At 39.4% G+C, this 27,487-nt stretch overlaps 1 protein-coding gene across 1 annotated transcript in view; it reads right to left on the reverse strand.

Moving 5' to 3' along the window:
• LOC124605329 (vacuolar protein sorting-associated protein 13D) overlaps nucleotides 1-27,487 on the reverse strand; it is a 552,708-nt gene that overhangs the window by 236,618 nt on the left and 288,603 nt on the right. Inside the window, exons 34-39 of the mRNA XM_047136935.1 lie at nucleotides 26,838-26,937; nucleotides 6,216-6,337; nucleotides 5,937-6,097; nucleotides 4,989-5,171; nucleotides 4,760-4,907; nucleotides 4,155-4,339 (exon numbers count right to left, since the gene is read on the reverse strand). Coding sequence (XP_046992891.1) covers nucleotides 4,155-4,339; nucleotides 4,760-4,907; nucleotides 4,989-5,171; nucleotides 5,937-6,097; nucleotides 6,216-6,337; nucleotides 26,838-26,937 — 899 coding nt within the window. The remainder of the gene's footprint in view (nucleotides 1-4,154; nucleotides 4,340-4,759; nucleotides 4,908-4,988; nucleotides 5,172-5,936; nucleotides 6,098-6,215; nucleotides 6,338-26,837; nucleotides 26,938-27,487) is intronic.

The raw sequence follows: 27,487 nt of genomic DNA on the forward strand, positions 1-27,487 counted from the left end.
TCTCCCTATTTAGGTCAGTGTCAACTAAATATTTTCTCATTTGTAGGGGAAAGTTGCCAACCAAACTTCATGAGACGATTCCACTGCAAAGAAAAACACCTTTGTTTTAATGTTTTCCACCCCAAATCCTCTATCATGTCTGTGACACTGTCTTCCCTATTTCTCGATAATACAAAATTTGCTGCTCTTCTTTGAACTTTCTCGATGTACTCCATTAATCCTATCTTGTAAGGATCCCACACTGCGCAGCAGTACTCCAAAAGAGGACAGACAAGTGTAATGCAAGCTGTCTCTTTAGTATATCCGATGCATCTTCCAAATGATCTGCCAATAAAATACAGTCTCTGGTTTGCCTTTCCCACAACATTTTCTGTGTGTTCCTTCCAATTTAAGTTGTTCATAATTGTAATTCTTAGTTATTTAATTGAATTTATGGCCTGTAATTTGACTGATTTATCGTGTGACCAAAGTTCAACGTATTCCTTTTAGCACTCATGTGGATGACCTCACACCTTTCATTATTTAGGTGCAAGTGCCAATTTTTAAACCAATTTGCAATTTTTTATTTTTATTTTCTGATGACTTTACTAGACAATAAAGACAGCATGACCTGCAAACAATTTAAGGCGGCTACTCAGATTGTCTCCTAACCATTTATATAGATAAGGAACAGCAGAGGGCCTGTAACACTACCTTGGGGTACGTCAGAATCCACTTCTGCTTTACTTGCTGGCTTTCTGTCAGTTACTTTGAACTGTGACCTCTCTGCCAGGAAATCATGACGCAAGTCACTTAACTGAGATGATATTCCAGAAGCGCACAATTTGACTACAAGCTGCTTGTGAGGTACACTGTCAAAAGCTTTCTGGAAATCTAGAAATGTGGAATCAATTTGAAATCCCTTGAAGAATTCATAATGTGTGTTCCAAAATCTTGCTACATATCAAGCCATGAAACTTCTACCCACGTACCTGTTGAATTGTAAGCAAAGCACTAAATTGTCATACAAAGTAGATAATAAAATCACGAACTCCCAGTCCACCAGTGAACCTGTATTACAAGGTGTACCACAGGGCTCAACCCTTGGACCCTTTCTCTTCCTTATATATATTAACGACATTGCACAACCCGCTAACTCCCATATTGTAAGCTATGCAGATGACACGTCAATCTTATTCCATGGGAGCGAATCTAAAGAGCTAGAATCTCTTGCTACTAGTGGTGTAACAGAAGAAACAAAATACTTCAATGATCAGGGACTCAAGGTGAATGTCACCAAATCTCAACTACTGACATTGAAAACAGGCAGTTCTCACCACCACAATATGAATAGTGTGTGTAATATCTCTGCAACAGAAAATGGTAACTGTAAATTCCTGGGTGTATATGTTGATGAAAATTTGGGTTGGACATACCACATTAATTTCGTATGCGGAAAAGTCAGTAGTGCCATATATCTCCTCAGCCAGCTCGCAAAGATAGTTCCTAGCCAAGCACTGAAATTAGTATATTATGGAACACTTCAGCCCTTTCTCAATTACGGAATTGAACTATGGGGCTGTCAGCTGATGTACATTTAAAAAGAATACTACTACCACAGAAAAGAGCAATAAGACTTATACATGGGATGGGACACAGAGATTCATGTCGTGAAGTGTTTGTGCAGCACGAATATCTGACAATATATTCTCTGTACATCTTCAAAATAGTTGTATTTTTTATAAGTCAACCAACAGAAGCTATCAAGGGCAGTGATGTACACGATCACAACACTAGAACAAAGTGTAACTATTTCCATAACAGAACAACGTTAAAAATTACTGATAGAAGTCCATATATTAGTGGTCTGATTTGGTATAACAAGCTACGAAACTCTCTAAGAACATACACGGGAAATGTTTTTAAAACAAAATTAAAATCTATTCTAATAGAAAAATGTTTATATTCTTTCAATGAATTTTAAGATAGTGATTGTAACACGAGGCATTAGCATATCTGTTGTAATGCAATAAATGTAAAAAATAGACATAAGAAGCAACAGCTACATAATATAGTGTATTTTATAAGTATAAATATAGCCACAGTATTAAGTCTGACGTTTGCAAAAGCCATTATTACGATGGCTCCACGCAAAGAAAATGTAAATAAATAAATACATAAATGTGGGCCTGTAACTTAGTGGATTACCCCTACTGCCTTTTGGTGAATATTGGCATAACTTGTACAACTTTCCTGTCTTTGGGTACAGATCTTTCACCAAGTGAACAGTTGTATACGATCATTAAGTACAGAGCTATTGCATCAGCATACTCTGAAAGGAACCTAATCGGTATACCATCGGGATTGGAAGACTAGCTTTTACTACGTGATCCACGTTGCTTCATTATTCCGAGGATGTCTACTTCATCTTCTTTGGTGAAGGAATTTTGGAAGGCTGTAGCCCTACCTTGGCAGCATGTCATCGATAGTATCTCCATTGCTATCACGCAGAGAAAGCACTGACTGTGTCTTGCCACTAGCATATTTTAAATACGACTGAAATATCTCTGGTTTTTCTGGCAGGTTTCAAGACAAAGTTTTGTTGTGGAAACTATTGTAAGCATCTTGCACTCAAGTCCGTACTAATTTTGAGCTTCTGTAAAAGATCACCAGTCTTGGAGATTTTGCATTCGTTTAAATAGGGTGTGCTTTTTTCATTGTTTATGCAACAGTGTTCTGTCTTGTTTTGTGTAGCAAGGGGGATCAGCTCTGTCATTTGTCGATTTATTTGGTAAAAATCTCTCAATTGCTGTAGATACTATTTCTTTGAATTCAAGCCACATCTGGTCTACATTTACATTGTTAATTTGGAACGAGTGGAGATTGTGTCTCAGGAAGGCATCAAGTGAGTTTCTATCTGCTTTTTTGAATAGGTATATTTTTTGTGTATTTTTGGAAAATTTTGGAGTTACAGTATTCAATGTCATTATGACATCCCTGTGTTCACTAATCTCTGTATCCATTTTAGGTTTACTATTCGAGTGGGAACTTGAACTAATTGCTCTAAATAATTTTCAGAGAATGCATTCTGCACAATGTTTTATGCTTATCTCCGGATTTAAACATGCATTTTCACCAACATATCAAGGGTAAATTGAAGTCGCCACCAACTATAACTGTATGAGTCAGGTATGAGTTTGAAATTAGAATGAGGTTTTCTTTGAACTTTTCAGCAATTGTATCATCTGCCTTGATATTCATGAATATGTATCACACTCATGATACAGGCAGTTACGCCAGTGTCCCCATACTCTGTGACATGCAATTTTCATTGTTGCATAGCACAATGGTCACTCAAGCATGCTTGAGGTTGTTTGCTTGCTATGCTGTACTGTACTGATATTTATGAATCAACCATCTACTTTGTTATTACAAAATGTTTTATTATAACATAAAATAACCTATAAGTAATTTTATATTTATCTGATTTCTTTTTTCTTTCATCCCAAAATCTGGTAAACAGTTTTATCTTGTCACATAATCAAAGCAATATACACGCCAGCCAAAATAAGAGAATTCAATCCTCCCAAGTTACCCCTTATAACCATTTTCCCAGAGGTGCTAGTCTTACACTGTCATGAGGCCTCTGCAGAGATTAAAGGATATAGGCAGAATTTAGTGACAAGCTGAAGATTTGAGTTAGCCTGTGAGGTGTTTTCAAATAGCATAGTTGGCACTGAATCACACACAAAACAAAAATCTTCAGGTAGAAATCACAGATCAGGATACAGTTAATAATAGTACCATTCTCATTATTCTCTTCATTGCCAAAAGAAAAGTCTGTGGCTACGCTGAATGCACAAAGGAAACTGTGTGTGTGTGTGTGTGTGTGTGTGTGTGTGTTTGTTTGTTTGTTTCGGGGGGGGGGGGGGGGGGTGCCTTGAGTGGGAGAGACTCAGCAAAATGTAACTAGCGAAGGCTATTATTTAAAATGTGTGGAAGCAGATTGGTCTCAAGTATGGCATGACTTTGTTCAGTGTACAATCACAAATGTTGCTTCCACAATGTTAAATTCTTATTTGAGGTACATTATAATCATCGATATGTGGTTTATACTGTTTCAACTGTTAAGTCTGCCACAATTTAAACATTTTTTTACACAATTTTATACTCACTGTGATTGCTTCAAAACCCAAAGCTGTGTGTCTATCTGACAAACTGTCAGAATTATCTCTGCAATCTGGAACAGCATTCTGTGTAAGCCAAATAGCTGCATCATCTATATCACCATGGCAAAATTCCAGGGCACGAAGACAGTCCTCGGCTTTGAATCCAATATTCACTAGTTTGTTTACTTGATCTGCCAGCATAAAATGTGTAACAATCAGTGAAGACATACTAAAGATGGATAAAAGACACTTTGTAATGAACACTGCTGATCCAACATCCAATACTATTTTTTTTACTGAACCATCACTACTCTGCACTGAAGGCCTACATGAAACAAAGGTCTTTGTCACATTTCTAAATTGCAATTAAAACTGTGTGGAATGAGGCCATGCTTACATATATGATGCCAGTAGTACATCAGTGCACCTACTTTTTACACAGCAGTTTGAGATATACTCCAAAAAACATACAAGAAAGTGTGTGGAAGTAGTGAATGCTGATGTAAAAAAGTTCCATTTAATCATTAATTGTGTAGTGTTTTTTGTGCAAATACTGTGTTAAATATTATCCTGTTTCTTTTATACATGTAAAAAATAAAAATGTTACATACATCTTATGTTTGCAGGCTGGTTGCTATTGGTGCTGTGAGAGTCTTGAGCCTTGGCCCATGGGGTCTGTTTTGGTAAGCTATTTAGGATTTGAAGGAACATGCGCATATCATGATATGACAATCGTATAGTTAGATCCTTTGATATTATCTGAAAAATAAACATACACTATGTCAGACTGCAGCCATCCAACGAAATAAATGTTTTATGGTTTTTTTGTGTTACCCTTACCTCCAGCACACTGTCATTTGACGCATTGCGAGCTATTTCTATGCTGATGTGAACAGGATCTATTATTGACAATGCTGTGTCATCTTCCATGTCCAATACACAGCTAAAAAGTTCGCAATTATTTAGTTCACAAGAGAGAGGTTTCTCCTCTATTTGTGGGCGATAAACAACAACAGAGTTACTCTGCAAGACAAAAAAAGTGTTTATAAATTGTGATAGTGCAAGATATTTTACAATGACAACAAAACGTCTTAGCTAATACAAAGTACATTGAAATGACTAATGTAAAAGAGGAAAGAAATAAAATTTAATGCAATTAAGCCAATCAAAACTAGCTGTTGCAATAAAAATAAGTGATATTTAAGAAATGGGTATCACCAAAAAGAAGTAAATAGTATAGTGTACACAATTCAAATGGTTCAAATGGCTCTGAGCACTATGGGACTTAACATCTGTGGTCATCAGTCCCCTAGAACTTAGAACTACTTAAACCTAACTAACCTAAGGACATCACACACATCCATGCCTGAGGCAGAATTCGAACCTGCGACCGTAGCAGTCATGCGGTTCCGGACTAAGCGCCTAGAACCGCTAGACCACCGCGCCTGGCTGTACACAATTATCTCCACTTTGTCAACATTACATTGTGCCCTGACCTATAAGGCAGGTTTTCAACAGTGGCAGTTTCTTCAATTTGAAATTATTACTTGTTTTCATTTTTTCTCATTTCACATTCTTGCAAGCAGGACAGGTGTCACAGTCATTACCAGCGACACTATGCCTCCACTATAATTGAATGCTGCAGATTTTCCACCTATAGCTCATTTTAGGTAATTTCATCATTGACATTCTAGTTTAAATATTTAATAACTGGTCAAATTAATATGTACTTAGAAATTAATCCAAAAGTATAACATGCCAAACACAGCGTTCAGTACTGTAACTTACTTTCAGTATAACAGCACTGGAGTCCCATTGAGCTGCATTTTCCACTAGCACTATTTCACAGTTTGTTATATTCATCTTTAGTTCAAATGCTGGAACTGTGTTATTGCCTGGTAGAGCTCCAGCTGTGCTATTTGCTCCTGATTTCTGTATTGTTTCATTTTCTAGATTTTCATGGAATGATATGAAAAGTTCTATGAGAAAGTATTTCAGCTGTTTATAATGAACAAAATAGAGTCTGACATATTTCACAACATACAACAGTAATAAATAAAAACATACCTCCCCTGGGTACGTCTGCATTCTCAATTATAAAATTCCTAACAGCTTCCCACCAGTCTAGAATTGCCATGAGGCGCATGTCCTTCAGCAGAATTGTGAACATCGCACTATCCTGTCTCCTCCTAAAAACAACAACATATTTTTCCAAGAGTACAAAGTAAATCTGAGAGGGGGAGGGAGTCCTATTAAGTGATTTCCTACTGTATTAGTTCTCTGAAATGCTGGCATTTGTTGAGAGTTAATTTTTTTTTTTATTCATATGTTGTCATTATACAGGGTGAGTAAAAAGAACTTCACAACTTTGGAATAATATAGAAATTTATTGCAATAACTTACACAATCGGTAGATGTGTCAATTTGTAGCAAGTAACCTCAAGTTTTACATAAAAGTGTCAAGTGTCATATTGGTTCAATGCGACTACCATTTGTGATGCGGCAAATATCCCAATGGTAATCAATTTATTTCCACACTCGTTGCAGATAATCAGGTATAACTTGTGCAATGGCAGCATAGATTCGATTTTTCCAGTCAGCTATATTGTCTGTTAAGACAGGAACAAACAAATAGTCTTTACTGAAACCCCAGAGAAAGAAATCCAGTGGTGTCTAGCCTTGGGAGTGAGGTGACCATGCGACAGGCCCTCCATAGCCAATCCCCTGACCTGGGAAGCAATTATCGGGAAAACATCAAATTTCCATGAGAAATTAAGGTAGTACATGAACTTGCTAGCAGTAAACCTCCCCTTCGTGGTCATCTTCATCGACCTGTGAAATTACAAAGTTTCCAAGCACATCCTATTACACAATACCAGTGACAGTTTTCTCCATGAAGAAGAAAGGACTGTACTCTTTCAATTTGCTAAGGGCACAAAACACATTAATTTTGGCGCTGTTATGAATGTGTTAAAGGATTGCATGTGGCTTTTCACCATCCCATATTCTGTAGTTGTGGGTGTGCACCATGCCACTGATATGAAATGTTGACTCATAGCTGAAGATTACTGTGTTCTGGAACATGTGGTTATCCTCTATCCGATGTAAGATTTCTGCACAGAACTCCTCAAAAGTAACCTTATCTGCATAACTAATGTGCTGTGTCATTATGAATCTGTATGGTTTCAAGTGTAAACATCCAGGTAGTACTCGCTGAACATTCTTTTGAGGAACGCCAATCTCGTGACATGCACTTAACGTTGATTTTTGTGGACTACAGGAAAAGCTCTCCCTAACCTGTTAGGCATAATCATCACCACACAGGCATGCTGGGGATTTATCATGTTGAAGTGAACAACCCGTCCCAACAAAGTTCTTGTGCCACGAGCAAATTGTAGGCCTGCTTGCATCTTCTTTAGCATATTAGGTGCGAAATTTACACCTAACAGTTGTTGCACTGTTTGTTTCATGAAACCAAAACACACAGCAAGCACACTCTGCACCAGTGAAAGTAGCTATTGTAACTGTGTACTGTGTTGGTGCTCCTGGTGGCAGAATGGTGTACTGATGCACTGCATGAATCAAACTTGATGTTGTTTGCTATAATATGTCACATGTAACAATTCTGTAAGTTATCTGAGTAAATTTCTACATCATTCCAAGGTTGTAAAGTCCTTTTTGACTCATCCTGTATATTTTGATTAATGTATATACTGTATTTACCCAAGTATAGGACAACTCTGAACATAAGACAACCCCTTTGCTGTGAGTGAACCAAGCAGCAACATAATTTATGATCTTGGTTGTCACAAATATTAGGCATTTTTTCCAGATATGTTGCAATTTCTGAGATAGATCCTAATAGTAAGGGAGAGTTTTGTACCTTAGAACATTCTCCAGACATTCACTTCTACACTCCGTTCATCATAAGAATAAGCCTAACGTAAACAAGTACAAACGCAATGGTTGGTCAGAAGCCATAACACATGCACACTGGTGTTGTTCACTCTAGGAAGTAGGTCCTACTTCTGTATTAGATATATTATTGCTAAGCTACATTAAAAGAAACTAAGATATTCAAATGTATAAACAGCCATCAATGTTTTTCTTAATCAAATTTTAGCTATGTAGTTTTTATTTAAAAAATCATGTACAGTCACATCCTCTGCACTATTGTCCTCTGTTGATGTACAGTATAAATAAAATGACTGAGGATGCTTCCTGTTCTGTAGTGAAACACGGTTAAAAAGTGGCATGAAATAGGTTGATCTTAATGATTTTCATAAATTTGGAGAGATAGTCAGCTTTGAAGTTTTCCATTGAACTATATTAAATTCTGTTGAGACACAAATACCAACAGGACATACAGCAGAATCAGTAGCAGAATTCACTGAAAATCTACTACAGTTCATGGTCCGCTGGTTCAAATCTCATCCATGTCATTGATTTTTCTCACTCAATTATAAATAAATACTTACATCTCGTAATTGTAAAATTCATATTCTTTTGTGAATAATGCATGCCTTCTTGTTTCTAATTACATATTCCACATGAAATTCCTGTTTTCATTTCAAATATAAATTCTTAATCATTGATATTTTATGAAAGACTGTTGATAAAAGTTGCTTAAGTTATGGAAACATAACAATTTAATTTTTAAGGCAAAAATGAAAAACCAGATATTCTTTATTTGGACTATGTCCATCATTTTATATCACATATGCAGATAAGTGTTGTAGAAACATGAAGAAACATGAAAAATAATCATTTTCACAGTGTCGAGCACACCATACAAATGCCGCATTTTTACATTTGCCACTGTACTAGTGAAACATGGACGATAACCAGTTTGGACAAGAAGAGAATAGAAGCTTTCGAAATGTGGTGCTACAGAAGAATGCTGAAGATAAGGTGGGTAGATCACGTAACTAATGAGGAGGTATTGAATAGGATTGGGGAGAAGAGAAGTTTGTGGCACAACTTGACTAGAAGAAGGGATCGTTTGGTAGGACATGTTTTGAGGCATCAAGGGATCACAAATTTAGCATTGGAGGGCAGCGTGGAGGGTAAAAATCGTAGAGGGAGACCAAGAGATCAATACACTAAGCAGATTCAGAAGGATGTAGGTTGCAGTAGGTACTGGGAGATGAAGAAGCTTGCACAGGATAGAGTAGCATGGAGAGCTGCATCAAACCAGTCTCAGGACTGAAGACCACAACAACAACAACAACAACAACAACACTGTACCAGTACAATATGAACCCTTCAGAACTGACCTGGAGCCAAGTTATGGGATTTGGGCCAAGAAGTAACAAGACTGTCAAGCTGCCAGATGTACATAAATTTTTCACATGTCACTGCCGAACACTGGCGGAATATAGAAAGGCTCCTCATAAAAGAAAAGGAGAAAATGCGTTGCCTGGTTGGCTTCATGGATTCTGTTGTTGATAGGCTTGTTACCAACGTAGCAGATGACACTTCCAGAACTGAAAAGTATTTCTCCGATTCTGATAAGGAACGAGCCAAGAGATTACCAGATGACTGACTGTAATTATCTGCAGTGGCTTCAGTATTCAACAGTATGGTGAAATCCCTGCAGTGTATTTTTGCATCACACACAGCTCACTCAGAAAAATTACCCTACGTTTAAGTTGGAAATTTTCATCACTCTTGTTTGTAATTAGAATATTATGTCACATAAGGATGAGAGCATTTTATGCTTCCCATCTGGTCACCTAAGAAGCACACGGTAATGCTGGAGTTTTGCTGAATATTATTTCTTTCTCTTTAAAAATTAAATAGCATGCAAAGCTATACTGTTTCTTTGCTCATCTCTTTTTACATCTGAGCTGCAACTGCTCATGTCTTAACAGGTTAGTTGGACCACTGGCTGGGCAGTGCTGTCCCAAGTTTAATGTGCCGGTAAAGCTGCTGTCCCACATTATCGTTCAGTCTATGTGCATGTAACACAGGATAAAACATATCCTTATGATCATACTTGACTGTACTGGTCACAGCTTGGCTTCCGCTCCACATGAAACGAAATCCAATGAGTTTCACGCAAATGCGGAAGAATACATGTGGTAATGTTTACATCAGGTTTATAGAAATTTAATATATTTTCTTATTCCATTTTGAAATGATAGCAATAGCTTTGTGTGTGCTGCAGTCTTTTTCTGAAATTACTAAAACTACTTTAGAAAAGCAAGTTGAAAAACTGTTTCAAGGTACAACATCCTATTATACATGGTACAGTCACATTAAAGTGACCACCACCTGCATTAGACATTAAAGTGCAATAACCACTGTGTAAGTGGATGTAAAACTATTTAGGGATATGAAGTGGAATGATTACAAAGGCTCAGTTGTGGGTAAAACAGGTGGTATACTTCGGTTTATTGGTAGAATACTGGGGAGGTGCAATCAGTCTACAAGGTAGATTGCTTACAAGTAAGTCTTGTGACCCCATTTAGAATGTTGTTCATGTGTGTGGGACCCATACCTAATAGGACAAGTAGGAGATACCGAACATATTCGGAAAATGCAGCACAAATGGTCACATATTTGCTTGATGCTTGGGAGAGTGTCACAGAGGTACTGAAGGAACTGAACGGGATGAACAGACAAACTATCCCAAGAAAGTCTATTAACAAAGTTTCACAAACAAGCTTTAAATGACGACTCTGGGAATATACTACAATCCCCTACATATTGCTCACACAGGGGCTGTGAGGATAAGATTAGAAGAATTACTACATGCACAGACATAGTCAATCAATCCTTCTTCCCATGCTCCCTACATGAATGAAATGAGAAGAAACACTGATTACTGGTACAGCAAGACGTACCCTCTGCCCTGCTCTTAACGGTGGTTTGCAGAGTGTAGATGTAGATGTAGATGACAGGTTGCAGCACTTGCAGTGGATGGTATATAAAGCTTGTTGGGGGATGTCAAAAACAGTGCAGTCACTGTCATAATGTGGAAATGGAGAAATTTCTCTGAAGTGAAAAAGGACATGATCATTGGCTTTCGGGGCAAGCACAGAAACATTTCCAAAACAGCCACGTTTGTAAACTGTTTGCATGTCTCCATGGCTAAAGTATACTCTTTAAGGCAAAATAGAGCTATCTAAAACTGGCACTGAGGCAAATGTGCTGCAGCACAGGTCATAGATGACAGGGGTGACAACAGCTGCAGAGATGTATGAAGCTGAATATAAATGCAGCTGCTGAGCAACTGACTGCCCAGGCAAACCAAGGGGTAACCAACAGTGTCATCTCAACACATTTTCAGTGGACACTGCTGTGCATGGGCCTCCGCAGCAGGTTCCTGGTTCATGCATGCATGCCGGCTGCTGTTTGTCACCGATGAAGACTGGAATTTGCATGGCAATACTGCTACTGAATATCCACTGAATGGTAACACGTGGCCTTTTTAGATGAATCATATTTTATGCTCTATAACACAGAAAGAAAAACACCTTGCAACAACAGTCAGGCTGAAAGAGGGAGAGGTATGGTCTGGAGAACGTCGTTTTATTACATTCCCTGGATGATCTCATAATTCCGGAGGACACAGTCCACAGTCGATCAGCAGAAATATGCATCTGTCCTTGGGTACCACGCCATCTCTAAATCTAGCATATATCCCTCAGCAGGATGGCACGTATCACCAGGACAATGCAACATGTCACACAGATTGCAATGTACATGTGTGGTTTGAAGAGCACCAGGATGCGTTTACCATACTCCCCTGGCCACCAAATTCCCCAGATTAAAACCCAATAGAGAATCAGAGGAACAACCTGATCAGGCTGTATGCACCATGGATCGTCAACCAAGAAAACGAGTGCAGTTTGTCATGGCTCCGCATCCCTGTTGGAACCTTCCAGAACCTCACTGACGCACTTCCTGCACATGTCGAAGTGGTCCATACTGCAAAAGGTGATTATTCAGGCTTTTGCAGATGGTCACATTAATGTTACTTAACAGTGTACCTTGTAACAAATATTCTATTCAAATTTAGAAATACTGCAACTGAGAAAAATCTTGTCAATGCTGTATTTAAAAGTCTATGTATTACATTGTTATTCTACTACATACCAATAATAGTAGGAGAATTCAAATTAGGAAGTGGTATTATAGAAAGCTTGTAACAAGTTGAAGCATTTTGTAATAGAAATTATTAGCAACAAAAACAAAATTCCATTTTTGGGACATGGAAAACTGTTATGACATTAAGTAAACTCAGTTCTTTTGAAAATATCATGTGTTCGATAACAAAGAGATCTTCCATTTCACAGTACAAGATGGTGCACTATGACAAAGTATGACAAACAGCCACACGTTATGCAACTAGTTTTAAAAATATACACTCCTGGAAATTGAAATAAGAACACCGTGAATTCATTGTCCCAGGAAGGGGAAACTTTATTGACACATTCCTGTGGTCAGATACATCACATATTCACACTGACAGAACCACAGGCACATAGACACAGGCAACAGAGCATGCACAATGTCGGCACGAGTACAGTGTATATCCACCTTTCGCAGCAATGCAGGCTGCTATTCTCCCGTGGAGACGATCGTAGAGATGCTGGATGTAGTCCTGTGGAACGGCTTGCCATGCCATTTCCACCTGGCGCCTCAGTTGGATCAGCGTTCGTGCTGGACGTGCAGACCGTGTGAGACGACGCTTCATCCAGTCCCAAACATGCTCAATGGGGGACAGATCCGGAGATCTTGCTGGCCAGGGTAGTTGACTTACACCTTCTAGAGCACGTTGGGTGGCACGGGATACATGCAGACGTGCGTTGTCCTGTTGGAACAGCAAGTTCCCTTGCCGGTCTAGGAATGGTAGAACGATGGGTTCGATGACGGTTTGGATGTACCGTGCACTATTCAGTGTCCCCTCGACGATCACCAGTGGTGTACGGCCAGTGTAGGAGATCGCTCCCCACACCATGATGCCGGGTGTTGGCCCTGTGTGCCTCGGTCGTATGCAGTCCTGATTGTGGCGCTCAACTGCACGGCGCCAAACACGCATACGACCATCATTGGCACCAAGGCAGACGCGACTCTCATCGCTGAAGACGACACATCTCCATTCATCACTCCATTCACGCCTGTCGCGACACCACTGGAGGCGGGCTGCACGATGTTGGGGCGTGAGCGGAAGACGGCCTAACGGTGTGCGGGACCGTAGCCCAGCTTCATGGAGACGGTTGCGAATGGTCCTCGCCGATACCCCAGGAGCAACAGTGTCCCTAATTTGCTGGGAAGTGGCGGTGCGGTCCCCTACGGCACTGCGTAGGGTCCTACGGTCTTGGCGTGCATCCGTGCGTCGCTGCGGTCCGGTCCCAGGTCGACGGGCACGTGCACCTTCCGCCGACCACTGGCGACAACATCTATGTACTGTGGAGACCTCAGGCCCCACGTGTTGAGCAATTCGGCTGTACGTCCACCCGGCCTCCCGCATGCCCACTATACGCCCTCGCTCAAAGTCCGTCAACTGCACATACGGTTCACGTCCACGCTGTCGCGGCATGCTACCAGTGTTAAAGACTGCGATGGAGCTCCGTATGCCACGGCAAACTGGCTGACACTGACGGCGGCGGTGCACAAATGCTGCGCAGCTAGCGCCATTCGACGGCCAACACCGCGGTTCCTGGTGTGTCCGCTGTGCCGTGCGTGTGATCATTGCTTGTACAGCCCTCTCGCAGTGTCCGGAGCAAGTATGGTGGGTCTGACACACCGGTGTCAATGTGTTCTTTTTTCCATTTCCAGGAGTGTACATAATGTTAGTCACCGTAAAACACTGTAAATGAATAATTAGTAATAACCACAAAATAGCTTTAACATATAGTACAGCACTCATGTATGTAAAGCTCACAATACTTACAAACACTGCACAAAACACAACTCATGTCTCACAACAACAAAAAATAATAGAAAATACTGGAAACTTCTTATGGCAGTCTCTAGTGAGTGTTCCCTCATTTTATTTCTAAAATATGTCATTAGATCGAAGAACCGATCAGGAATCATTGTATTTCCATAGGTACACTATCCTCCAGGTATAACTATCTCCCCTATAACTGAAATTGCTATGAGGGAAAAGAGCAGCAATGAAATTTATAATCTTGGTTGTCACAAATGCTTGGTAGCTTCTGAACGTGTCACGATTTCTGAGGTTGTGTTCAGGATGGAACCTAATACCAGATCTGAAACTGTTGTTAGTTAAAAGAGGGGCAATGAAATTTATTGGAAAAAGCTGGTGACAGTGTTCCCTCTCCAATCCTTCCAAATTCTGCAAAATACGAGGGTGGTAGGAAAAGTTCCCAGAACAGAATAAAAAAAAGTACTGATATCACTGAAACATTTTTAATTTTCTAATGTAGTCTCCTTGTAAATTAATGCACTTGGTCCAACGATGTTCCAGTGCCTTGATCCTATCTCGAAAATGTGTTTCCTACAGGGCTGCAAAATAATTGTCATCTCCGGCTATCAATTCTTCGTTTAAAGTGAATCTTCGTCCACCAAGAAAAATTTTCAGTTTTGGGAAGGTGTGGAAGTCTGACGGAGCCACATCAGGTGAATAAGGTGGGTGAGGCATCAATTCATACCTTAGTTCATGTAATTTTTCCATGGCGATGGCACATATGTGTGAGCATGCATTGTCTTGATGGAAGATGACTTTTAATCAGCAATCCCCCATGACCATTTTGTACACTTTTGCAATGATTTGTGGAGTAGTGACACATCTTGGCCGACCACTGCATGGATCATTATCTAAGCTCTCCCAACCAAATTTAAATTCATTTGTCCACTAGGCAACAGTTGGATATGAAGGAGCAGAGTCCCACGGTGTATTCTGGAAATCTGCATGAATGTCCTTTGCTTTCATACCTTTCTTTACAAAGTACTTAATCACTGCTCGAATCTCAATTTTTTCCATCTTCGCAAATCACTACGCAGGAACAACAGAGCCATGCCACCACCACAGCTCTCTTCCAAGAGCACTGACGTGGCATGTGTTTACATGCCACAGTCCAATGAATATCACGTGAACAACTCGTTGTGCTAGTGCTGACCTCTTGTGGTGATTCTGAGGACTTTCCAAACCACCCTCATACATTTACATGTGACCTCAACTGCCAAAGCTTCATCTGCAAAGGTAAGATAACCCATCTGTTAATCTATGACACAATGTAGCAACAATGACCTTAGCAGCAACCCATTCTGTACGCTCGGATGATAGTCAACAATCTGCAGAGAAGCACTGTGTCAAACACTTTCTGGAAATCTGGGAATGTGGAATCTGCCTGTTGCCCTCCATGCATTGTTCCCTGGATATCATGTGAAAAAAAGGACAAGCTGTGTTTCATATGAATGATGCTTTCTAAATCCGTGCTGATTTGTGGACAGAAGATTTTCTGTCTCAAGGAAATTCATCATATCTGAGTATAGGATATGCTCAAGAATTCTGCAGCAAACAGATGTTAAGGATATTGGTCTGTAATTTTGCTGGTTCGTTCTTTTATCGTTCTTATATATATGAGTCACCAGCTCTTCTTCCCAGTCACTCAGGACTTTACATGTGTCAAGAGGTTTGCAATAAATCCAAGCTAAGGAAAGACCAAATGTCATAAAGTTTTCTCTATAAAACCAAACTGGGATTCCATCTGGATCTGGCGACTTGTTTGTTTTCAACTCCTTCAGTTGCTTCTCTATGTCAGTGAAGCCTATTACTGTGTCAGGAATGACTATTCTATGTTCTTCATACGGAAGTCTGTGTGACAGTCAAATGATGGCACGTCTGTACAGTCCTCCTACACCAATGGTAAAATTTAAAATTACAGCTTTCTTTTTGCTGCCTTCTAGATCTCAACCAGACTCTTTTAAACATTGTTCAATTGGTCACTTATCATTAAAGTCAGTCAAGGCCACTACAGAAACAACTCTGCAACTGAATTATTTCGGGAACACTGGACTCTGTCTACAATATTTCCAGTGCGCCATTTCCCAGGCTCCCAGTGAGGGCATACATTATATGTCAACAAAGAGACAAATGCAATTTTATTAAAAGTAACTGGTATGTGATTTTACATCCTTGGTAGCAGAGATAAAGTGCTTTCAGGAGACCAAGAGAAAGTTACATCACATAACCTATTCAACATAAATGTTTTCTTGGTGTGTTTTCATCTACAACAAGTCACTCAGAATTATGGAAAGGTACGCTAAATGGAATACACAATGGTAAAGCAAGATGTAGAGAATGGTAAGGGAAACATAGGCCAAGAGAAGGAACTGATACACAGGGCAGAAACACATCCAATCAAATCAGATTCCTGACAACGCCTGTATAATGTAGGTCCATCATCCACATCTGCCACCCCATTCCACTTTTTTCCCCCTGCCCCCACGCATCCTTCCCTGAACCCCATTATCTTAGCCTCACAGTTATCACATTGTTCGGCAACATCAGAATACTGTTGACTAAGCTACAGGTTTTGCTTTATTAAATATAATTTCAGCAACCTACATAGGATGTCGATTTGCAGCCTTGGAATCAGTTCTCAGCAGGATGCAGCAGCAGCAGCATTCTACTGAAGATGGCGAACACGTGGATTGCCCAAATATTGAATTGATTTGACTTTAGGATTTAGCAAACCTGAAGAGACTTTCAAGACTTATTACGCCGGAAATGCGTACAAAGTCACAATAATTATTCTTACCTACAAAATAACAGTCTATTAGGTTTCTGCATATTTCTGTCATATCTGGCAATGTGTCTACTACGGATGTTGTAGGGTGAGAACCTGCAAGCCTTCAAACTTCAAGTTGGAGCTAAGAACTTCTATTAATCAAATAAGTACCATTCAAAGCTATACTGTTCTGTAATATGTTTGTTTCCACGGTCATCTTCACAGTAGCTGTTATAATCGATTATTATTAGTTGTCCATGTGTTCTGCCTATGAGATATTACACAATCAAGTCACTTTTGTAGGAAGTCTTCACAAATGTTTTGAGAATTGTTTCAAATGTAATACTTATGTCTCCAGAATATGATCAAAATGTTCAAAACTGGGATAGTTAGTTGATGACAGATTTTTATGTTAACAGTATCTGTAAAATTCTATCAGTGTACACGACTCTTCATTTCAACTAACCACTGTACACAACTTATTTATCACCTTTTGATGTGTTTCATTAATGTGCTTCAACATTTCTAAACTGTTTCATTTCATTTTACAAAAGAAATGTGGATAACACTGGCATCACATCAATGAGAGAGAGAAAGAGAGAGAGAGAGAGAGAGAGAGAGAGAGAGAGAGAGAGAGGATTATATCAGGGTCTAACCAACATTAAAGATTAATTATGGCTATTATATTACACTTCTTTTCAAGAACCACGTCTTCAGCTTCTTGCACATTTCTATCACAATTTATCTACATCTACATCTACACGGATAGTTTGCAAATCACACTTAAGTATTTGGCAGAGGGTTCACCGAACCAGCTTCACAATAACTCTGTTATTCCACTCTTGAACAGTGCAAGGAAAAAATGAACACCTATATCTGATCATTTCTTCTTATGTAGGTTAGTGTCAACAAAATATGTGCATATTCTGTGGAGCAAGTTAGTGATCGAAATTTTGTGAGAAGATCCTGTCACAATGAGAAACAACTTTGTTTTAATGAAGTCCACTCCAAATCCTGTATCAAGTCCATGACACTCTCCCCCTATTTCTCAATAATACAAAACATGCTGCCCTTCTTTGAACTTCCTCGGTGTACTCCGTTAATCCTATCTGATATGGACCCCACACCACACAGCAGTACTCCGAAAGAGGACGGACAAATGTAGTGTAGGCAGTCTCTTTTTATGCACCTTGTTGTATCGACTTTTAACACTTAATGCATGAAGCAGCATTAGTTATATCCTTGCTTTTGTTTGTTCTTCACAACAAACATGTAGAGGACCACCTCATGAAACAAAGTGTGATTGATGGCCGACCTTCCTACAATTGTCCACCACATATGAATTTCATTACTAGTATGAGGAAGCAAATCTTTCATGAATGGTCACAGATGTGGAAACTCTCACAATACATGAAAGGAAGACAGTAACACAGCTGAGCATTCTGCAAGAAACCTGTGTTTCACAGTTTATGCTACCTAGATGCTATACCACTACTATAACGCACATCACGTTGGGTCACATGTTATTCTTCACCTCTTTATAGGATGAAAGTTCAGCCATCTCAGTACTGCAAAGTGCATCCAATGAGATTGCAGACCTCATCCACATGATACTTGGGTGTTCATGTTATGACAGACAACAGCACAAACTTCTTACAGCCTTGATCAGAGCAGAAATTCTCCAACCTGCAATGGTGACCCATCAGTTTCAGCAGCTGTCCACAGCAGACTGTCAGTATTGCCCATTTTCCGCAAAAAGCAGATATCTCTACATATGTGAATTGAAGTCCATTGTTCACTTCTGTCTGCACGTTCATGCTACTCTCAAATTTTGATACCATTTTCACTAACATATGGACCAATTTGTGAGGATGTTTTGTGTATATAAATTTAAGTATTTTGTGCTAATTAGCTGAACTACAATTAATGAAAGTCCCCACCACTGTGAAAATGATTTTCCATCTAGCAGTGAAAGGCGAAGGGCCGCCTGACTATTGCGCCACTCTGGTGCAAGCATCACAGGTTGTTCATGAACTGCTGTATATTCAATCTCCCCTGAAATTTTATGCTGACAACACCTACAGTGTTTGAAATGTTTCAATGCCAAGTAACAGTGGGAAAATGATGCACATGTGTGTTTCCTGTTTGGGATTGGGTTCCAGTGCCCCATAAAACATCTGTTGAAGCATACCACAAAATAATGTGAGGTTTGCATAACAACCATAGCCCTATGGATAATTGCACCAATTTGTTCTCTGCTGACTTCCATCAAATCTTACCAGTAATCATATGAAGCCAAGGCATCTGCCATTGCCGTCTAGAGGTGAACTGCACTATTAGAAATCATCCATACGTTTTACACACACAAGTTACCTGCCACATTTTTCTGTCTGTATGTGAAGGCTAATCTTAGACACTACTGTGCAAATTTTGACCTGGTTTTCACAAATACATTCAGATATTGTCCAGAATAATGTGAGTGATTTCCATCACACCAATTATGTTCACTAACTTAACTATGGTGTCTCTCACAGTGCAGGCTGTTACTGTGCGAAGGAGAATGCCCACTTCTCCTTCGCTACTCCCTGTAGCAGTGAAAGTTCTCGATCTCTTAGAGCCACCACTGATGCAGTAGTGTGATCCATTGTCCTGCCAAAAGCAGGATGACCAATTTCAAAAGTCGACTCAAAAACTAGAATTTGATATTGAAGATAAATGTAATAATGTAGAATCTGAATTTAGTGGAAAATTAAAATTTTGTGAAAATGTATGTAATGTTAAATTTAATTCTGTAAGATAGGAAATGAATATCTTGAAAGAGAGAATAGATCGATCTATGGAATTAATATTGATTACGCAATCAAAAATTCCATGGGTTAGTATACGAGCTGTTACTACAAGAGATGTCAGTTCACAAGTAAATAATGTAGAACAAAACTTCAAAGAAAAAATAGTCAACTTTGACATTATAAATGTAAGCAGTCTGGCAGAACCTTTTGAGCTAATTATAGATAGAGAAATTTCCGAGAGTATAATCTCCGGAAACATTGGGACTGTTGCTATTTCCAAACCTAATGATACTAACACCGTTATAGATGACTTGGGCAAAGAATTCAAACTTGTCCATGCCAAGGTAGAAAACAGAATAACTTTACCCGATGTTGTGTTATCTAGTAAAGTGGTAATTGTTCTGTTGTGGGTAGACTTTCATACAAAATTTAACGAAAAGTACCGGTTTGCATTTGTTCAAGTGAGGTTCATATCAGATCCATGGGATCTGGGCGGAGTCACATCTGTCCCCCATGGGATGTTAATGTTCTGTGTTAATATCAAGGCCATACTGCTTCTTGTAGTATTAGCAATAAGTGATCGTATCATCATTCGTGGTCTCGAAGGTGTTACGTATGCTTCTGGTCCATGTTATGTAATCAACTGCATAAATTGTGTTATTATATCAAGTCATGACTGAAGAATCTATTAGTGTTTTCATAACATGCTCTCTAAAAGCAGTTAGATTCTGATTTGATATATCCGCAGTTGCCTCCATAACAATTAGTGCCCGATGTAGATGTAAGTCGAGCGCACCCTCCACTCCAGTTAGCATTAAATCCCGAGTTAGAAGAAGTCCTTGAGTATTTAAGTCACCCATGCACTGCGCTCTAGTCAGCAAGTATCCGGAATCCCAGTATCAGAGTATAGTTAGGTCTTCATTTTGCCTAAGCTGTTCTTTGAGAGTTACCAAGAAATATTAGATTAATACCAGACAGAAATCTGTATGAAACATTACATAAAACATAATTTTTTGCCCTTTGTAAGATGCAATATAAATGTGATTCAACAGCCAGTCTCTTCCGCCTTCCACATATATTTAGGTTTTTATTTTTGCCTAAATTAGTCATTGTACATAATCTCTTCACCAGTTTTTCCATACAAACATGTGTGTACAGGTATTGATGAACGGAGACGGATTTTGTGTGTGTGTGTGTGTGTGTGTGTGTGTGTGTGTGTGTGTGTGAGAGAGAGAGAGAGAGAGAGAGAGAGAGAGAGAGAGAGAGTGGACAGTATAATATGATGGTACTATTGAGACATAGTGATGTCGAGGTGACATGAACTGAATAGAGGATTATATATGTGTATAAAAGTATAATATAAACTGAATAACTAGACAACTGATTGTAGTGTATAAATTTCTATTTTTATAGAATACTTTATACCTTTTATGTAATGTGTTGTAAATGGGGAGGGTTTGTATCGATTTTGAAAGGGATGAGTAATGTAGGTAAAAGCATGACTAACACTACACACACATCACACCTTTCAGACAACCTTTGCAGACAAGTGTGACTGATTCTTCACCATTTGCCGTTCCATAGGTGCTGCTAAGATTCTTTCTTCAGGGACTTAAAGGTGAAGGTCAGAATGTCCATTCTGCAGGAGACGTTTAACATCATACATCCTCCGGCTTCTTACTCAAGTACCGGCAAAGAAGGGATCCTGGGGAAGGGGGAGGTGGGAAGGGTTTCCTGTCCTTGGGGCTATCTTCTTTCACTTCTTTGATCTTAGCAACCATCTCTACTTCTTCCTTTCTTACTTCTCTACTGAGTACCTATCTATATTTCCCTCTTTCCACGTGAATATACTTCTACTATTGAAGTACTTCTCAATTTCCGTGGTTCATTATAACCTGCAACTTATTTCACATAAGTCAGCCGAAGAATCAGGCTACACAAACACACTTAAGCATACACAACATTATATATAATTTTGTGTCTATCAACACACCAATGCTTTCGTTTGGTAAGTTACATCATCTTTTGTGGGAAAAATTTATCTAAAAACAAAGATTCTGTAACTTACCAAACGAAAGCATTGGTAAGTTGACAGAAACAATAACACAAACATGCACACAAATTTCAAGCTTTTGCAACCCACGGTTGCTTCATCAGGAAAGAGGGAAGGAGAGAGAAAGACGAAAGGATGTGAGTTTTAAGAGAGAGGGTAAGGAGTCATTCCAATCCTGGGAGCAGAAAGACTTACCTTGGAGGGGAAAAAGGGACAGGTATACACTCGCGCACACACACACATATCCATCGAAACATAACAGACACAAGCAGACATGCTTGCAAGTCTTTCCGCTTCCGGGATTGGAATGACTCCTTACCCTCTCCCTTAAAACCCACATCCTTTCGTCTTTCCCTCTTTCCTGATGAAGCAACCGTTGGTTGCGAAAGCTTGAATTTTGTGTGTGTGTTTGTGTTTGTTTGTGTGTCTATCAACATACCAATGCTTTCGTTTGGTCGATACATGCATCCACCCTCTGTCGCATGGAATCCCTGATGCGCTGATGCAGACCTGGAGAACGGCATATTGTATCACAGCCGTCCACAATACGAGCACAAAGAGTCTCTACATTTGGTACCGGGGTTGCGTAGACAAGAGCTTTCAAATGCCCCCATAAATGAAAGTCAAGAGGGTTGAGGTCAGGAGAGCGTGGAGGCCATGGAATTGATCCACCTCTACCAATCCATCGGTCACCGAATCTGTTGTTGAGAAGCGTATGAACACTTCGACTGAAATGTGCAGGAGCTCCATCGTGCATGACCCACATGTTGTGTCGTACTTGTAAAGGCACATGTTCTAGCAGCACAGGTACAGTATCCCGTATGAAATCATGATAACGTGCTCCATTGAGCATAGGTGGAAGAACACGGGGCCCAATCAAGACATCACCAACAATGCCTGCCCAAACGTTCACAGAAAATCTGTGTTGATGATGTGATTGCACAATTGTGTGCGGATTCTCGTCAGCCCACACATGTGTATACCTGTCCCTTTTCCCCCCTAAGGTAGGTCTTTCCGCTCCCGGGATTGGAATGACTCCTTACTCTCTCCCTCAAAACCCACATCCTTTCGTCTTTCCCTCTCCTTCCCTCTTTCCCGATGAAGCAACCGTGTGTTGCAAAAGCTTGATATTTGTGTGTTTTTTATTGTGTCTATCTACCAATGCTTTCCCGTTTGGTAAGAGAGAGAGAGAGAGAGAGAGAGAGAGAGAGAGAGAGAGAGAGGACTAATAATGACCCCTTATCACATATGTACAGAAGTATAGAAAATCTAGAATAATTCTACATCAAGTATGCATCAGAGGATACGTGAGTAAAGAAAGAGGACATAAGCCAGAGGAGAAATTATTAAGGAGGGTCAGTCTACCAAAAAGTCTGACAACATGTAGGATAGTGGGACTCTTATAACCCAAGAAAGCATAAAATATGTTGAATAATGGATGTAGGCATGATGTACGCTGGATGCGTAGAAGTTGTTGCTTAAAGGAGGTCTCTAGGATATGAAGTGAGGTATTAAAGAGTGAGTATGAAGTGTGAAATAGATTTTAATTTTACCAGATAATATTTAATAATGGTGTACATATAGACGCATACTGGGGCAATGAACTATGAAGCCCCTCAGGAAGGAGAAGGAAGACGCACCCAGTATGTATTGGATGAAAAGGGCACATAGGCAGACCCAAGAGAGGCTGACCTATACTGTGCGGACAGGGCGCCAAGAAGGGGATTGACCTGTACCAGAGATTAGGAAGTTAAAAGGGGCGTACCAACCAAAACGGAAGGAGGAAGAGCATTCACAGAGTCAACTTGTAGATAAGGTATAGGTACTGTGCCTAAACAGATAAAGGCAGTATCGTGACAAAAATCACACATTTTACACAAATTATTCTGGTAAGTTTGAATTCTCTATTCTACTGGTAGTGTCAGTTTGTATGTTTAAGAGTGTCTGAAAGAACACTTTTATTTGCCCAGAGTTCCTCCAGACTACGAGAAACTGTAAATAATGAAATGGATAAGTACTAAAGAAAGAAAACGAAAAACAGTACAGAATGGTAGTGTAAAGAGCAACCATAATTAAAGGTCTGTGACACCTGAAGTTTACAACTGGAAATTGAGACAGAGTTCTAACGAACCCTACATATTAGGAAAACTTATCAGAGTACCATTCAATATTCAAGGTTTAATGTCAACTTAGTGTAAGAGTAGAATGAAGGAAAAGGTAGTTAAAGTTTACTCTAAATAAGTACAAAGAGCTGTGTTAGAATGTATACTGCTAGAATTGTATGTGATATAAGTTTACCTAATGATTTTATAAAATATCGTGTGTTCGATTTACGGGGGTGGGGTGGATGTAGTGCTTCGAGAATTTCGGAGGAAATTCTAGAATCACTCGGCCTTCCACCATTTGGAACACCCGATATTTTAGATATGAGTATGAGAAACGAATCAGCCGACTGCCCATAGCTGTATGTGCAGGTCAAAAAGAACAGCCACGAGGAAAAAGATGGACACGACGGCACAAACAGCAGCAGACAAGTACTTGCTGCATGGTCCACAGAGTTTCATGTACGGGCAAACAAGAAAAAGAAAAGTTTATGTAGTATTCTGTGCTCTTTAATTTCTGTGATTATTGTAAAAAGACTAGCGTACAAATGAAAGTAGTTTCCTAAGGACACTCATGAATTGGACTTCTTTGAGATTAGAGACTCTCGAATTATTCTATGTCTTGGTTATGATCGAAGCGAGACACATGTAAGCCATTTTGAAGAAGAGCAAATGATTCTAATGTTCAAAGAATGAGTTAGCTTGACAAAGTTATTGTTGATGAACATTGAAAATATATTGTGATTAAACTGAAAAGTATTCTACAAGTACACAAATTATTTCAAGAATAGAAAAGTAGTTAGTAAAATCCCTTAAGCAGCGCCATATCTTTGGAGAAGCAGCTTTCAGGAGATCGACAAGTGGATTAACCAGAGAAGAGGATCGGCTACACACGCCGTTGAATTGAGAGACGTGTGAGTATTGCACCACAGCACCACACTGTCTCTTGATGTCATCCAGAGAACGTTATAAGCTTTCCTGGCACATGCTGCTTAAATTGTTTAAGATGATGATACTCATTTACCTGATGATGTTCTCTCAACTTTAATCATAAATCTATGCAGTTACCCATAAATACAATTGCCATTATACTACACAAGTCATCAAACTGTAGAGACTTTGTGCTACCTGTGCAAAGCTGGGGAGGATTGCTAATCCAGCTATAAATTAGATGCAAAGGTTTCAGCATAACAAGATGTGGGACATATACTGTATTATTTTTAGCAAAAGGAATACCAGTGAGGTTGTCTTGATCTGATTGGTGTAGTCTTCAAGGGAATTCATATGTACAGGATACTCAGACACAATTTATGTGTAGAAATGTCTACTGCTGTTGTGAACATTTCTTTCTCATTGTTAGAGTCATATTCTCTTTCATTTCAATAGTTCAAAGTGCATCATGGAGTTTAACTTGTATCATGGTAATTTAATATACCTGTGTACTATATATGATATTGTATAACAGTTCTGCCAATATTCACTTCTAAGGCTAATTTATTACAGCCTACGCCTAATTAATAATAACAATAATAATATTATAAATAACTCCTCGATATGTTTTCATTTATCTGCTGACCAGTTATAGCAATGATTTCAAATTGGACACACCACATCTTGGGCAAGGTATATCCATTTGATTCTGATGTCCGATGAGGCAGTAAGTATATGGATCGCCATATTGATATGATATGCTATGACATGTGATTAATTTTTACCTTTTGCAAGTATGAATTTATACCACCTATATACAGGGTGTTACAAAAAGCTACGGCCAAACTTTCAGGAAACATTCCTCACACACAAACAAAGAAAAGATGTTATGTGGACATGTGTCCGGAAACGCTTAATTTCCATGTTAGAGCTCATTTTAGTTTCGTCAGTATGTACTGTACTTTCTCGATTCACCGCCAGTTGGCCCAATTGAAGGAAGGTAATGTTGACTTCGGTGCTTGTGTTGACATGTGACTCATTGCTCTACAGTACTCATTGCTCCACAGTACTAGCATCAAGCACATCAGTACATAGCATCAACAGTTTAGTGTTCATCACGAACGTGGTTTTGCAGTCAGTGCAATGTTTACAAATGCGGAGTTGGCAGATGCCCATTTGATGTATGGATTAGCATGGGGCAATAGCCGTGGCACGGTACGTTTGTATCGAGACAGATTTCCAGAACGAAGGTGTCCCGACAGGAAGACGTTCGAAGCAATTGATCGGCGTCTTAGGGAGTACGGAACATTCCAGCCTATGAGTCGCGACTGCAATGGACGAGGCAATTCTTCGTGCAGTTGACGATAACCCTAATGTCAGCGTCAGAGAAGTTGCTGCTGTACAAGGTAACGTTGACCACATCACTGTGAGTGCTACGGGAGAACCAGTTGTTTACGTACCATGTACAGCGTGTGCAGGCACTATCAGCAGTTGATTGGCCACCATGGGTACACTTCTGCGAATGGTCCATCCAACAATGTGTCAATCCTCATTTCAGTGCAGATGTTCTCTTTACGGATGAGGCTTCATTCCAAAGTGATCAAATTGCAAATTTTCACAATCAACATGTGTGGGCTGACGAGAATCCGCATGCAATTGTGCAATCATGTCATCAACACAGATTTTCTGTGAACGTTTGGGCAGGCATTGTTGATGATGTCTTGATTGGGCCCCATGCTCTTCCACCTATGCTCAATGGAGCACGTTATCATGATTTCATACGGGATACTGTACCTGCTAGAACATGTGCCTTTACAAGTACGACACAACATGTGGGTCAGGGGGGCAGGGGGGAATGACGGAGTGCATCTCACAAGTGGGACACTTTGCAGTGACAACTCCATGCCAACTGGCAGCAACCGGCAAGATACTGTGGCATGCATCGTAAGCTGCTGTGAAGATTGTTTCTACATACCAGTCAGACTCACCAGCCCTCAGTTGTCACAGGCACAGTTTATTTTGGAGAGAAATTAAAACAAGGAAACTTATTTACTGGATGACCCTCATATTTAACACCAAAAAGGAAAATTCTTGCACTCCCTCACCTATGATGGACTTCAGCTTGTACTTCTTTGTCAGCATGAGCAGTTTTCATAGGTTGAAGAATGTTGGTGAACACATTAGATCTCTTGTTCACTGGTTCAGCTGTAATTATAAAATTTAAATATCAACTCAGTTATTAGAATAAGATGAAAAAGATAAATTAAAAAAAAAAAAAAAAAGATTTGCTAACTTTCATTATGAACAACTGCTGATTACTTTGGTATGCAAGATTTTTTTAAACATATTTAACACTGTTTCAACAAAAACAGAACACAAGAATTTACTACAAAATAAAAAAATAAATATAGCAGAAGGTTCTGCTTAGAAGAAATAGGTGGACATCACACCTGGACCAACAGCTATAGATATTATGAAAGTGGGAGCCTCAGAGATCACCCCAGTATCAGCATAAAAGTCAACAAAAGGCAACATAGCAATGAAGATCAGTCTGAGTTTCGTAAGAAAAGCCACAATGTTTACCAACATTACACAATGGCTATGTGATTAACTTAATTTGTATTTTAGTTTATCAGTTGACTGTTACTTCTGAATCATTCCTGTACCCCCAAACTCTAATAACCCATGGGTTGGAGTGACTGTCTTCCCAGTAAACACTTTATTTTTCCTATTTCCTTGCATTTTCCCAATGAAA

Source organism: Schistocerca americana, chromosome 3 (assembly GCF_021461395.2).
Source record: "Schistocerca americana isolate TAMUIC-IGC-003095 chromosome 3, iqSchAmer2.1, whole genome shotgun sequence".
Taxonomy (NCBI): domain Eukaryota; kingdom Metazoa; phylum Arthropoda; class Insecta; order Orthoptera; family Acrididae; genus Schistocerca; species Schistocerca americana.